At 34.6% G+C, this 16,487-nt stretch overlaps 1 protein-coding gene across 12 annotated transcripts in view; it reads left to right on the forward strand.

Moving 5' to 3' along the window:
• Nucleotides 1–16,487, forward strand: part of LOC141449738 (discoidin domain-containing receptor 2-like) — a 587,266-nt gene that overhangs the window by 444,324 nt on the left and 126,455 nt on the right. For 11 of the 12 annotated variants that reach the window (XM_074119450.1, XM_074119440.1, XM_074119446.1 and 8 more), the window contains one exon: nt 14,185–14,332. In XM_074119450.1, coding sequence (XP_073975551.1) covers nt 14,185–14,332 — 148 coding nt within the window. Of the gene's footprint in view, nt 1–3,323; nt 3,549–14,184; nt 14,333–16,487 lie in introns of those variants that run through there. The other variant, XM_074119453.1, reaches the window with a different exon arrangement.

The raw sequence follows: 16,487 nt of genomic DNA on the forward strand, positions 1-16,487 counted from the left end.
TTCCTGAACCTACCGTGCCCCGTGAATAGGCCTGTGATCAGTGCAATCTGATTTCTACTCCAAACACTGAGTCTCTTTGGCTCTTTGCTGGCACAGCCAAGGCATTATATGTAGTCTTGCTGTGTTTAACCCCTGGACACAGCACCTAGTTCTTTTCGTGCTCCCTCCAGATCCAATCTCTGAGAGCCGCACGAACCGAGCCCTTGGTGATCCCCAGGATAGGCACCGGGCCCAGGAATGGAGTGTTGGCTCCATTCCTGATCAGTTTTGAAGGCATTCTGATCAGTAGAGCATTGAATGTTTAGATATTCAGAATTTGAAAAAATTATAATAGAACTTTAAAAATTGTTAGAAATGGTCATGTGTTACCAATTATTATTATTATTTTTTTTTTAATAGATCGTAATATAAGGATCCTATTTAAGTACTATTTACGGCGGAGTTCTTGTAATATTGATAACGACTAAAATTTAATAAAAACTGCAAGTTTAAAGATAAACTTGACTAAATAAATTCAGCTAAGAGAGAGTAGCGTTAAGCGTTTAGATCAGATTAGTTTAAAGGACTTTTTTCAATTTATTCACTTCTTGGAAGTTAGATTCTAATTCACATCTCGCGAGATGGCTGGTTGTGTTTAATAGATTCAGTACTGCGGGAAAGTATTGGTAAAACTGAAGGGAGAAAAGATTACATTACCATTCCATGTAGACTTCATTTGGTTTTCCATCTTTCGTATTTGTCTTCTGCTGCTATTTCGCTTTGCGACTGCAAAACTATTAAACTAGCTGTCAGTGATTCACATCAAAGACTGACATTCTCCTATTTTCTTACAAACTGTAATTCCCTCTACAGCTTATTCAGTCTATATATATATATTTGTGACAAACATCATTTTCTTCCTTCCAACAATCCTGGATATTTGTGCATTTATTTACTTGTCTTTTACATGAACAATATCTGTAAGTATTATGCAATAAATTTTTGTTGGAAATATAAGAAAGCAAATATCGTCGCCATAAACCTGTCTATGTTCTGACACCTTGTAACTACAAACCAGCATCTCTCTTCCAACACCGCCTGTTGGTCTTCTCTTTTAAGCTGATATTTTTGTTACCCTGCAATTCTTCTTTTTTTTCCCACCAGACGTGTGTAGAAACCCGAAATGTAGAGATAAAGGAGAAGGTAAGTTCTTAAGGTCACAGCCAACGCATGCTTAATCCTGAAAAAGAAAAGATCCATTTACAGACACAAATTACAGAGGGATCTCTATGAATACGGCTGAATACTGCTTCAAAAGTTTTAGCTATTAATTTTTTTTGCCCCTAGAATTATCCCTATTTTGAGATTTAAATCGGAGAGTACCAACGTGAGTTCACAAAAGGAAAGTCACAGGTGGCCAGATATTTCAGGAACTCTAAATCAAGGATGTGGAATACAACATGGAAATTCATCTCCTGTTCATAGACTTTGTCAGCGTAGAAGGCCAACTGTTTTGAACGATGATAGAACTGAGGGTAGGTTTGGTTCGTGTTACTGAAAAAGAATACTTAGCTAGTCGCGTCAAAACACAGCCTGATACCTTCAAAACCAGAAAGTTGTTTAGAAGACCCGGCGATGCACTATCTCATGCCATCTACTTAACATAACGTTGCAGGCCTAAAATTATACACTGATCAAAGTAAGCGGCTACGTTATCAAACAAAAGCACCCAATTCTTTGAATATACAGATGATATCTTTAATAATGTTTGAAATGAAAATAGTTTCGAAACAAAATTTTGAAGAGTTGGAGGAATTCCTTGTTTCAATGATGATAACTTCACGTATTGTCAAATTTCTTTATTATTACCCTCATTTGTAAATTCATTTTATGTGATGGTCTTGAATCTACCATGAACATTGTTCTTTTTTTTGCTAATTACTGTGTTCCATCTTTCAACCTCATCTGTTCCAGATCATCACCTGTTCTTAAAAATGCTCTTTGCAATTTTCAACCCTAAATCGCCCGCAAAAGCACAGGTTTTTTTTTTATGCTGCAGCTACTCCAGTGTCCATAGAGCTTAATTTTTGTTTTTACATGCTTTTATGACATCTTCCATGAGTGCAGACATTAATTAATAAATGGCTAAAAGCATTTCTTTATGTTACACTCTTATTGTGCTTTCAGATTCAGTAGATCTCAAGGTATTTCAAGTCCTGTCTTAGTTTCTACAGGCTTTTGTAGAAGCTTTGAATGCTGAGAATCAAATCAATTTTTTACTTTAAAGGGAAACTCAAAAAACCCAATTTATGTAGCTACGTTTCTTTGTTTTATTGATCAAATGTTTTTGCCTGTCCACGCACAGAAGAATGAACCCATTGTGATAAAATGATCGATTACTTTACTCATTCAACATTAACTTATATAAAAAGAGAAAATTATTACGATGAAATTAATTTATTCAAAGATAAAAAAAAAGATATTTTATCTGTAAATGAAGTTGAAGTTAAAAAAAAAAGAAGTACTCTTTTGTAGTTGACACCATTTGTATTACCCCTAGCATTAGAGATGGAAGCCATACGCTAATCTCTGGTTGCCGGAAGCTCCCTCTATAAACAAGCTTAACCACCCTGGAAGGCTCATTTAGTATTCAACACTGTAGTCCACGGTCCCTTGCCTGCTCCAGATATCTGCACAAATTATAACTGCTAACTTTACTACAAAACCACAATCCCCTGCTTTAGTTTTTTTTAAACTAATAAAAACAAAAAATTAATTTCTTTGCGAAGAGTACCTATTATAGAAACTGGTTATATTATCCAAAATTGGTTCGTTTGGGGGGGAAAAAAAACGCAAACATTTCATCATACCTAACAATAAGCTTGTTAGCTTTTAGAGTTTAAAATTATTATTTTTCCGTGGTATGTAGTGAATTAGAAATAGATTTCCGGAAGTACGTAGCTTTATACAGTCGACTCTCGATAATTCGAATTTTTCGATAATTCGAACTCTACAGCTGCTAACTTCGGTAAATCGAAAAAATTCAGTGTATTTAGATACGCTTGATAATTCGAAATCCTTTTCCCCTAACAACAGGGGGAGAGAAGACTCTATAATTCGAACGAGGCCGCTTCCCCTCTTTATAATTCGAATTTTCCCTAGTAAGGTTTACTTCTCATTTTCCGCTTATTGTCCATTTCCTGCGTAATGTTTCCCTCCTTTCAGCCCAGTTTAACTTTACAATTCTCTTTCTTAGTTTGTCACGATGGGAAGTACGTCTCCCTTATGTGCCTGACAAAGAAATATTATCGCGGCCGTGAAAAGTGGTTCGAAAAAAAAGATATCGCCTAAACTTTCAATATTCCACCATCAACGCTTTCTACAATTCTAAGTCACTTGACTAAGTCAAGCCACATTGAAACAAAAAACTGTTCTTCATTTTTTTAATTAGGTACATATGTATATTATTATTTATTGAAATGTTAATACATATGTAATTTTTTTGTTCTTTTTTGTCGTTTTCATTATTTTCACTTTTTTACTTGAGGCTACATATGTCTAAAACTTAGGTAAGCTCCTACGTATTTTCAATATAAGTATCTACATACATATATACTATAAGCCCTATTGGTGGGTGTGCTGAATTTTTTCCCAAATTCGTCTATTAAAGATAGTTAAAGATAACTCACCAGTCCTTATAAGTAGATTAATATCCTCAGCTATGCTAGGGTGAGAAGGGCTGAGTTCATGCGATAATTCACTTTTTACTTTTAAATTATATATTTACAACAAACAGAGAGAAAGAATGTAAGCAAGAAATCATTGTAACAGATTAGATAATTAGGTATAGTATGAGATATAAATTTTTTTCCACATGCACTTCTATATACAAACGTACTACATCAGAGCCAGTAGCGGAGTGCTCCCCCCTCCATCAACTTTTTCGTACTGAGGCGAGCGTGGTTACGCCCCCTCCCACTCCACACTTGGTTACAATACATAATAAAAACTCTTAATAATTCGAATTTTTTTCCCCCTTCTTGATAATTCGAACTCTCGATAATTCGAATTTTTCTTGTAGTCCCTTGGATTTCGATTTAATGAGCTATAATAATCATGAAATATATCAATATCAGAAAAAAGTTTATTTAGTGTACAGCTTGCTAAGTTAACCATTGGTTGATGATTCTGCAATTATTTCATTTGATTAGAATTGCCCCAAAATTGCTAAATTTGTTAAAATATCTAACCAGGTTTTTAATATGGTTTATGATGCTACAGTTGTAACCGAAAAATAGTCGTAGGTGGCAGGAGCTGCTACATAATATAAATTTGCACTTTGGACTGCAAGACCAGGTGCTGTTTACAGCCAAGATTCCAAAATAAAAATAAAAAAATTCATTCTCTACCGTACGTTCGGCCTGGCTAGTGCCTGCTTATGTTATCTATCGTCTGTGAGTTTTATCTTTTTATTATTATCTTGTATCTAGCATAAATTTTCCTTTTTGTATGAATTTTTCCTTAAGTAAAGGTATTTTGTTGTTGGTTCATTAAGCACAAGAAAGAATTCTATTTTACTCCCTATCGCCCCGGGTGATTGTCTCCAGGACCCTCCCTCCTCACACCAGTGAGCTATCCCGCCAGAGGCACCCTTAAGGGTATTTTTCTATTTGAGGCTGGTTAGGGATCCCGTATCTGATAGCTTCGGCTATCTGGCGCCCGCAAGGATACCGCCCCTGACCGGTCACACAGTATGAAGAGTTTGAGTAAGTAAAGTAATGGCCTTTTTCTTGGTGATTTGGCTTACTGAACTATCCTTGCGCAATCGCGGCCGAGATGTGTGGTATCTCTACGGTGACCATCGTACTGTTTTTGGCAGGACAGTACTGTTTTTTAAGACGCTGTCCTTCTTTTTTTTTTTTAAGCATAAATGTCCTGTTTTTTATTCATTTGTACTGTTTTTCAATGAAATTTAAATTATACTCAATGAAATTACCGAAAATATGAATATTTTTTCGAAGATTTATGTCTGATTTTGTTAAGATCTGACCTTAATATAGTGAAAATTAGATATATTTGTATATTATTGTCGTTAGTATAGTTTTAAAGAATGTGACATTAAAACAAAATTTTAGAAGACTGAATATTTTTTCTATTTACAAGAGTTACTATTTACATTTTGTTACTAACTAACAAGTGTATAGTTCAAGTAGTCGCTCAGTTTCGGCTGAATATGGGCCATATTATATGGCCATTGTTTTGTAATAACCGATCTCGTGTTAATAAACGTATTAATATTTTTTATAGGTTTTTTTTTGCTCCTTGTCCTGTTTTTTGATACAAAAATAATGGTCACCGTAGGTATCTCTCAATTCAATATTAACATTTTACCAATTAAATAAAAAGTCGAACTGTGGGGTTCAACCAAACGCTCAAAACCTCCAAAGAATCCAGGGCCTTGTAGTCTAAAATTCTTCGTTCTATAGTTGGACGCTCCTTTCTACCTCACCAATGAAACCATTCACATAGGCTTAAACATTCCTTTCGTCACACAAGTTGCTAAAACCCGATACAGAAAATTCCATCTTAACATTCAATCTCCTCACAATCCACTTGTACGTCTATCTATCTTCTATAGCATTTCCAGACAACACTTCTAGACGTCTTAAAAGAGGAGTGGCCTCGCAATCTCCTCTCTGATGAGAGAGTCAGTAGAATTTAGAAGGTTATTGGAGTGTTACCGCTGGGTAACTTCTCCACTCTGATATGTGTGATATGTTGCTTATTTTTACGTTTGTTGCTTATTACGCAATGCTTTGATTGTAACTGAATTAATGATTAAAAAAATAAAAAGTAGCTGGGCACTGGGCTCGAAACTTGGGATCTCCCACTAATATGTTCCCCCTTATAGTCACTACACCAAACCCCTCTTGATTTGTAATTGAAAAAACAATTATAAATCAGTTTGAACTCATTTATAGCTTTATTGAACAGCATACTAAAAATTGAAAATCAATTTGAATTATGTTGGAACAGTTATTTCTCATAACTCAAGCTCCATAATTGCGCAAAACCATTTAGAGTTTCTGATAAAACAAATCTATTATTTTTGTTGCATTTTATTGCTGACTCCATTGAATTAACAAATCAAGTAAATAAGTGTTGCAAGTATAGCGGGAAAGAAAACATAAATAATGTCGGAATCTCTTCAACAAACTGATCAATATACTAGGATTGGATTAAAGTGTGAAACGAGTCTTTAACATGCTGCTACGAAAGATAATATCCAAGATGATAAATATACAGATATGGATATTTTCTATTATACAAAAGTAATATCATTTCTACCTAAATAAGATGCGTTGGACTATTTTGCTTCATTATGATATTGCATTATAATGCAGCATTAGATGTATATGTATGAATAGTTGCAGTAGAGTTGTGCAGAATAGCAGCAGCCAGCCGTAACAGAATATTATTCTCTCTCTCTCTCTCTCTATATATATATATATATTAGATATAGAATATATGTATTATATAGTCAGGTGTAACAATATAGTGTTTGGTTATACAATGGGACGCTGTACAGACATACATAGCAATGTTGCACTACACATATACAATCGTATACAAATAATAGCTCTCTCGTTCCTTGTTGCCCTTATAGATAATCAGACATGCGTCATCTATAGTAACATCTACACAGACTTAATTACTATGAATCCAGATTTAGTATATGCCCAATTAGTGACCTGTTTCACCTTACTAGTACAAGTAAATCTACAATATAAACCCCTTTGCGCACCCTTTATTACAGGGTTTCACCTGTTAGTTTGGATATTTTACCTTGGTAATTCTCTAGGATGATTATCACATCTCTCTCAGTCTCGTGTATCTCGTATTGTATCTTCCTCACTTATTTAACCATTTTGTTGTTCATTTTTATTTCTATTAATTCATTGTGGATTAAACGGATTCATTGAGGGATGCTGATCAGAGGTAGACCAACTTAATCATAAGGAATCTCCCATACAGAGAGATAGACCCTTTTTTTTCTGTATGGTGGTCTCACACGATATGTCCTGCATTTTAGTATACCTAAATGAGGTCTTCATCATCAACATTCTTTATTAGTTTTAAGGCAATTGCCTTACATTCAGAGTTGGGAGATCGTCCAAAGTTTTACATGAATAAATTTAAATTTCATATACTTGAGAATTAATTATTTGTAATCACTTAAAGAAAACATTTTGAATTATGTAAACTAAAAGAAATAAAAAATTAATTATAATAAAAAATTCATTTATACATTAAAATAAAGAATTTAAAAACAAAATTTCCAACTACGAGAAAGAAAGGAAAAAGTTATCCATCTACAAATTAAAAAAGCTGAAATAAATAAATAAATAAAAACTGCATTAATTAAGGATATGATTGAAATTATATATTTGAGTCCCGTTGAGCTGGAATTCATATTAGTTTATGTTCCCCTTTTAAGACACTTAGACTGATGCGAAAAGCAGGATGTTCTTATGTTGTATCATTAGGTTGCTTGATTAAGTACCAAATTTAAATATGTATTCAATAAAAATAGAGTGTTAAAAAGGGAAATTAAACTAGGGAAACTACTTTAATTATGATTATTAAGAACTAAGAATGAGAGAAGTTAAACTAGAGTTGGATGTTTAGTGTTTTGACTAGTCTGATGTTAAATGCTAGGGTCGTGCTAAACTGATTGATCTAACTAGAATGTCCTAGGGTAGGGGTCCCCAAACTACGGACTGCGGGCCACATGCAACCCCCTGAGGACATTTATCCAGCCCCTGCCGCACTTCCGGAAGAGGCATCTCTTTCATAGGTGGTCAGTGAGAGGAGCACTACATGTGGCAGTGCCGGCAAAGCGCTGCGTCGCTCATGTACAGTACTACTTCCGATGACGCGGGATGCATGTAAAATAACAGCCAGAAGTAGGAAGAAAGGCAAAGCACTATAACTAAACCGAACATTGACCATCTCATTAGCCAAAAGCAGGTCCATAATTCCCACAGAAATACTGGGCAGTTTGGTGATTTAAATTTACTTGTTCTTTATTTGAAATATTCTGTTTGTTCCCGTTTTGTTTTTTGTTTTTTCCTTTAAAATAGTTTGTTTTATAGTCCGGCCCTCCAACGGTCTGAGGGACAGTGAACTGGCCCCCTGTGTAAAAAGTTTAGGGACCCCTGTCCTAGGGTATCGTAGTCCAGGTTTTTATATACTCATTAGAGTGGAATAGTGATGAATGGTCATTTCTGTCCTTTTCTTAATTTTTCCCTTCACCTGCCAATGCCACTTTTTCATTTTATCAAGTTCTCGAATTTATTTCTTCGTTTCCAGACTTCTGTACCGCTTCTAGAGCTGGTGAAAAAGATATTGTGAGTGTGGTAATGGACTGGTTATCTTGGCAACATTGATGGACTTCCTATTTAGCGAGCGTGTAGGTTCTTTCTTAGCATTGAGGTAAAGGGACCACCGAGCGTTTGCCTTAAGATCTCAACCTAAATGCAAAATATAAAAAGCATTTCCAGAAGTCTTAAAACCCATTCACAGTTTATTTATATTAACATAAGCAGAAAGATTGGAAGACAATAGACAACAATAAAGAAGTTTATTAATGTGTTATGTTACCATTATGAAGACATTCTCTTCGATAATGTAATTGATGTGAAATCTCAGCTTGGAGTTGCAGAAAGTGAAGAGGCAGCTCTAATTTGTTTGCTAAATGAGGGAAAAATCTTAAGAGTCGACCTTCTCAAGATCACTTCACACAAGTTCTGCTGGTTTAAATCGGCAGGACTTGCTAGTTACCGGAAATTTCTATCTATTCCTTTAGGAGAAATTTTATTTTGAATGAATTCTTGCAAAAAAGAGGTCGAGCAATATCCTTGAAAAAGTCTAGAGATGACTTCTACCTTGTTTTTTCTCTCCAATAATATCTGGAGCAGCGCTGATACGATCTTAAGAAGAACTAAGGACGGTTTTCTAAGAAAAAATTGTGACCAATTTTCAAAAAGCATTGGTTTATACTAAGAGAATCTCAAAAAAATATTTGAGTTTCATTTTAAAATACCTAGATAATCCATTACATTCCTTTACAAGTTTTACCACTTTGACAATTACCTGATAATATTACGAAATGTTGAATTACTTTATAAAAGTTTTAATACGCTGTCAAATTGTCTAGATAAAAACAATTGAGAGCTTTAATGAAATCTAGTTAAAACAATTTAATATTTTTTTTTTTAATTATCCTACGAATAATTATGGCAGGTAATCCTCCAGTTTGGTGGCAATGTCCGCCCTGGCGTGGCAAAGACTAAAATGTAAGTTTTAATCCCGTAATACTGAACAAAAGTTGCCCGCACTAGATTAGAGTTTCAGTTAGATTACTTTTATGTAAGTTGACATAAGTACCGAGGCGGTGGCCCGGAGGGTTGTTTGCTAGCCATGGAGCCCTACCGCCTAAAAGGGAAACTACAACAGTTTCGTTAGCTAGGTTAGCGGGGCGTAGAGTTACGTTTTTCCACGATTCTACAAAACTTCTTACATCTTCAGTTAGGAGATTTCAGCACTTAGTTAAGGTTGGAAACACACTTGAGGGAAGTTGAAAAAACTAATTTAATCAATATTTTACTTGAAAATTCCGCGTTTCACAATAATTAGGTTTTCGTAAATTAGAAAAGAAATCTCGTGGCGAATAATTATTAAACTCTCGGTTCGAGAAGGAATGAAACACCTGTAGCCATTATTTCAGTGTAAATTATCTCACCTTTCTTAAAAATCAGACTTCTGTTACTAAGACCTTTCCGCCTCTTACTGCTGGGGTAATTAGAACATCTCTAGTTTCTCTGAGCGAGTTATAAAGTAATCTTCTGTTCAAAGATTTCGTATGATGTTTACTGTTAGTTTTATTTTATTTTTTTATTATTTAAGGCGCGTCAACATCAGAGGTTGTTAGCGCCCGGAGCTTTTTTCAGTACACTGCCCGCCTCCGGACAGTTCTCTCGTTAGAGACAACACTGTTAAAGCTGCAAGTAGCTTCTAGAAAGAGAAAATCTAAGGGTCAGCAGCTGGATTCAAACCCGGGACCTCCGCGTGGGAATCTAATGGGATAACCATAGAGCTAATCCCTTCCCTTATTATTATTATTATTATTCTGTGCATGAGCGATGCAGCGCTTTGCGGCACCGCCACATATAGTGCTCCTCTCTCTGACCACCAATGAAAGAGATACCCCTTCCGGAAGTGCGGCGGAGGCCGGATAAATGTCCTCAGGGGGCCGCATGTGGCCCGCGGGCCGTAGTTTGGGGACCCCTGAAATAAAGTGTATTTTGGGTTGAAGGATTTGGGTCGCTAAGTTTTACTCATGTCCTCTAGTGGGACCGTACTTGAGTTAATGGTATTAACATCATGTTGCCCTTATTTTTCTAATAATTCATAGCTCAGTCTTATCAATCCTAGCTCCGGAGTACTGTAAAAAAGAGTGAATATTATCCTCTGCTGGCCTAGGCAAACAGCACATTTCCAAGCAGCTCCACCGATAACTAGTTGTGGATATTGACCTAGACTAATGCTGATTCCCCTGTCGAGTTAATCTGGCCTAAAACCTCACCACATGCTTAGAAAGCATCACCACAGAGTGTTCTGTTGTAAATGACTGAGACTCCCTGTAGTGACTAATAAAAAAGGAGAAAAAACGTCTCTTATATTCTCCCAGATTGCAGTGCAATCGCTACTTTGCGTTATGACATTTGGCGGCCAGAGGATACAATATGCAATAACTACTGGTAGGAAATCCTTGGAGTATGTCAAAAGACGAGGTTTTTCTTTCTAGAAGTACTAAGGGGGACGCCACAATAGGTTTCTTTACTTCATTTTGACAGAGTTCATTAACCTGGAGCTATTGTGCAGACTGGGTTAGGAAGAAGAGTAAACGACCTTAATTTCAGGCATTGAATCATTGTTTTAAGAATTTTTGTCATGTTGGGTCCATGAAAATAAGAGGGGAGACTTTATCTACTGTACGTATCAAGGCACAATAAGCAGCGAACTATAGGCAACTCAGGACTGGCCTGAGTCCCAATAAATAACTTGTCACTCATTGATTATCGTTAATCGGGGTTTATGGGAGAAAAAGGAGCATTTCTTTCAATCTAAGGCCTAGGTCTAGAATCTAAGGAAGAAATAATACATTTCTTACCTCTTAGCCCAGACTAAGAGCTCTCACACTTCTGATTCCAAACATATATTCAAAATTTCTGTTAATTTTTAAGATTTGTAGTCGCAAACTTTTCAATGTTTTGTAAGTTTAAATCTGACATAAATGGATTCATTATCAGTGGAAATAATTAATTATTTATAGCGTATATAGTTAATTTACAATTATGAATTAAATGGAAACAGATCATTTTTTGTAACAATATGGAAGGTATAGCGGAATAAACTTTACAAGTTAATAGTTTAAATTAACAAAACTTCATAGAGGAATGGTTTGACAACGTTACATTTCACTTGTCAAATATCCGTGGCCTCTGGGACATACAGTATTCAATAACGCGCAGAATTTAAAAGATATTTTGTTGGGATTGCGCATTTTCCTATTCACTAAAAATAGATCTAACAATAACACCATCCATTAATGCTTAAAACTTATCGGCCATGAATTCCACGAGACCATTTCTTCATAAATATTGTTATTAATGTTTCTCACTAAATAGAATATTTTATAAAAGCAGAATTTTACAGAGAATACTGTAAGTAAATTGATATTTTATCAGTTTAGTCACCACAAGATAAATCGACTTTCATAAAATATTAAAGGGCAATGGTATGAATTTATAACACTCTAAATGGCAAAAATTGGGTGATTTGATAGATAACTGCAAACTGACCTAGAATGCAGATATATTGTAAAAGCAAAATTCAATTGTTAACGCGGTAGGTTTTTTTTTTAAAAGAAAAAAAGATTAAAAAGGGAAGAGAATTAAACAATGGATTCCCTCGTAGAAACCCTGGGTTCCGATCCAGCTGTCTGCTCTTATTTTTTTGTAGAATCCTCCAACAGTCCACTTCCTGGTGAATGGAAAGTACTGTCTTTAATGAAAGAACACTATTCTGGAAACCGGCAGTGCAATGAAAAAGGCAACGGGGTCAGTGACCTTAGATGATGTTTTTTAAATAAAAGAAAAACAAAAAAAATTATTTAAAGCAAGAGTGAAAATGAAAAATTTTACTCACCTTACCGCGGATCCTGTCTCTGATCTTGAAAGATCTTTACCACGAGCAACCAGCACATTAGACCAAGAGTTGCGTCCAAATTAGGCCATTACAAAGATCAGGTTTCAAAATTCCCATTTAACAATAAATTTAAAACTCATCATTCATCTGGATTTAAGGAGTTGAAGTTAGTTTTTACCAACCTAAAAATCTGCCAAATAATCCCAGTTTCTGTGTCCCAAATTCTTCCAGAAAGTCACACAAACTCTGGTACTTTGTTCATTTAACGTAACTTTTCACAATAACAATTCTCTCGTTCAAAATCTTTTCCTGCTAAAAACATCTCCTATTTTTCACTTTCCAATACTGCAATGCTCCCCTTGGAGGGTTCGCATAAAATGCAATACCTTATCGCTAATAATCATAGCAAGTACAAAAGGCCTCCAGCAGTGATAGTTAAAACATTACAGGGAGCTAAAATAGATGTTTTTGTTCGATACGGATTTAGTTCCCTTCCAGAAGTTCCACCGATCCAATCTATTATCAGAAATGGAGTTTCATTAACAAAAGTTGATTGAAAAATAGAATTTTCCGTGCGTACGGGTGTACTCATTACTGGTTTTCTTTATTTATTATGTTTATAGTTTCAGCCTATTTCCTGAAAAAAGGTTTTTATATTGGTTTTTTGCTGGCACCAGATTCAAGCAATGTTTGTTCAATCCTATTGCCTGACAACAGTTTTCATATTTGATTTTTTATTGGCACCAGATTCAAGCAATGTTTGTTCAATCCTATTGCCTGACAACAGTTTTCATATTTGATTTTTTACTGGCACCAGATTCAAGCAATGTTTGTTCAATCCTATTGCCTGACAACAGTTTTCATATTTGATTTTTTATTGGCACCAGATTCAAGCAATGTTTGTTCAATCCTATTGCCTGACAACAGTTTTCATATTTGATTTTTTACTAGCACCAGATTCAAGCAATGTTTGTTCAAGCCTATTGCCTGACAACAGTTTTCATATTTTTTTTTTACTGGCACCAGATTCAAGCAATGTTTGTTCAAGCCTATTGCCTGACAACGGTTTTCATATTTGATTTTTTACTAGCACCAGATTCAAGCAATGTTTGTTCAAGCCTATTGCCTGACAACGGTTTTCATATTTGTTTTTTTACTGGCATCAGATTCATGCAATGTTTGTTCAATCTTATTGTCTGACAACAGTTTTCATATTTGATTTTTTACTGGCACCAGATTCATGCAATGTTTGTTCAATCCTATTGCCTGACAACAGTTTTCATATTTGATTTTTTACTGGCACCAGATTCAAGCAATGTTTGTTCAATCCTATTGCCTGACAACAGTTTTCATATTTGATTTTTTACTGGCACCAGATTCAAGCAATGTTTGTTAAAAATGAACTAAATTTCTTAAAGATATAATTCCATCAGGGCCAATCTGATAAGTGTTCGTTCAAAACAACAATTTTTCTCTTGTGACAATACCCCAGCGTTAGTAGTTAAGTGATTTGAATTAATTTCATTAAGGGGCCAATAATGTTGTTGAGGTCAGCCCAGCCATTGGTCATCCATACTCCAAGGTCTGTCTATCTCTCCCTCACTCTGATGCATTCGCTTTCCATTTGCATTGAGATTGGTTTCTGATTGCACGACTTGATTATATTGAAATTATTCGAGTATCTATTTGCTTTGTTGAATAACCAGATTGAATGAATAATATCAAACCAACATTGTTCATTCCGCTAAAGTGCTTTAGTTCATTAGCTTAAATATGTAATTATAATATTTGATTGGAATCACATTTACCAATACATTTCTCAGGGCAGTTAATTTTTATTCGATTTAATTAACATTTAACAATGTTTTAAAATCCAAAAAATATAATATACCTAAATATAACCTATTATAAAAAATGGTTTAATTTTTGCAGGTCCTAGCTGGAAATACAAATACATATCTGGTAGTTCACCAAGAACTTGATCTTCCTTTCATCGCCAGCAAAGTTAGGTTTATACCTTATAGCGAACACCCAAGAACCGTCTGCATGAGGGTGGAAATTTACGGTTGTCTCTGGGAACGTAAGTAATTTTTTATATTATTTAAAATTTAGTTTTTAAAATTATCAAAAGTTATTTATCTAATGTTTTTTAGTGTTATAAATTGTTCTCCTAGCGCTTTAATTTGTGATTATAAATGTTCCTAGAGGCTTAATTTGCAGTCCTTGGTAACTTTCTTTCTGGTGTTGCTTCTCGATAAAGGATCCTAATTATGGTTGCCCTAGCAACCCTGCGGATAACTTTTCGACAAAACTAATTAAGCTAATTATAATTTTTAAAATCCAAGTGTAACATTTAAAATTTTAAATTCTGTAAAAGGCACTGATTTCAATGATTTCCTTATTTAACATAACCTTACTTCACATAATTAAGAATTTATTGCATGATCTTAATTGAACAATATTAAGCTTATTTATAAGTAAAATATTACAGGTGAAGAATGGTTACTTGGAGATAAACTGTACACGTATCTAACGTACAGATTACTGTAGTAACCAACAAAATACTTGGGGATCGACGAACTTGCTTTCGAATTACTTTTTGTCACTTAACACGTGGACTGCCACGGAACTTTTTGGGCCAATTTAATCTAAGAAGCCAATTTAATTTAATCATATTATATTACAAAAACCTTTAATTATAGTACTACAAGATTACTCGTAATTCGCGTTCTAGGCAAGTAAACAACCTCCGAGATATCTCGTAGTTGGCAGGCAACGTGTTAAGGTGTTTTTTCCTTCATCAGAGATACATATGTACATCAGCATGGCTTCAGATATGGGCGATCAAACAGTCTCCACTATTTACTCTAATATCAACTAACAATTACTTAGCCAAAATCGTATAAATAAATCATCAATAACAGTATCAAGAGTAACTGTGCAGTTACTAGTAATAACAACATAGCAGAAGTTTATTTTGCAAAACTCTTAGTCTGTTCCTACGTAGAGGCGGGTGCCAATTAAGAACCTATCCAATTAGGAAATCCTAAGATGTGGGACAATGGCGTTGCACAGAGTTAGTTGATGCATTGAATTTCCTGAATCTGCAAAGTGCCAGCACGTTATAGACCCAGCCAGTCTGTTTATTTGGTGTTTTCTGAGACGACAATGCTCCGAAAAGATACCTAACTGTTGGTAGAATCTTTGTTCATGACTAAGTAGGTCTTCCACATTGCCTGTCCCAGACCAGGAAGGCTGGTCTCCAGCTTACGAATTATTAAACATTCTAAATTTGAAGTAAATTTGTACATTAAGACTGTAAGATCGGCGGCAAGTAAAGGTCGTAGGAGTGTTCATATTAGGTTGGTTTTAATTGGTTAAAATAAACAATGTAAAGAACAAAAAAATTGCCAACTACAATAGAATCCCAAAGCTTTAAAATTTTAATTAATGCGAACTCGATTATATCAATGAATGCTTTTATTTATTTTGTAATCTCTTCCTTCGTTTTATTTAAGAAAGAAAATGAGATCAGAAAGATTTTGGGTAAAGGGAGTGCCTTTTTATTTTTCGGTGCTGAATGCCTGAGGAGGATGGGATGAACTGTGTCTGGCAGAGAGACTTCCCTTAGGGAGAGTATATAAACAAAGGATAGAAGTTACGTTCACTTTGCTAGTATAACTCCTGCAAAACACAACATTTCATGCGCAGACATTTCTATATCTCAAAGAAAATTAACTTACTACTATTTTGATTTATTTCCCTATTTATTTCAACGGCCAAGTTTCTGTAAATAGTATAAAAAAGGGGAAACTTTTTAAATTTTATTTATTTTAAATAAATTTAGTTCGAAGGTTTTAAATTAATGGAAGCTTCTAGCTTATTTGTGAGGGAGAACCAACTAAACTGAACTCAAATTCAATAGTTACTCTCATAAATTTAGATCACGTCAAAAAATATTGTTTTTTCTGCAACCATGTAGGGAAGTTCTCATTACTCAATTAAAATCAGCTGTGTAATGCCCAACTTCCCACACTAGTGGGGGGAAATTCCCATTAGTGTCACTTTCCGCACTAGTGTGTGGAAAAACTTTATTGTGCTTCCTTGATATAAGAAGTTTTGTTATTAACATAAATATTTTCTGTAAAACTTTAATAAACTTATTTAACGTAACTAAATAATTAAAAAACGAATATTAAAAAATAAAATAAAAATTGAAAGGAATATAGAAATAA

This window comes from Rhodnius prolixus, unplaced genomic scaffold (assembly GCF_049639745.1).
Source record: "Rhodnius prolixus isolate KJV_2025 unplaced genomic scaffold, Rpr scaffold_2, whole genome shotgun sequence".
Taxonomy (NCBI): Eukaryota; Metazoa; Arthropoda; class Insecta; order Hemiptera; family Reduviidae; genus Rhodnius; species Rhodnius prolixus.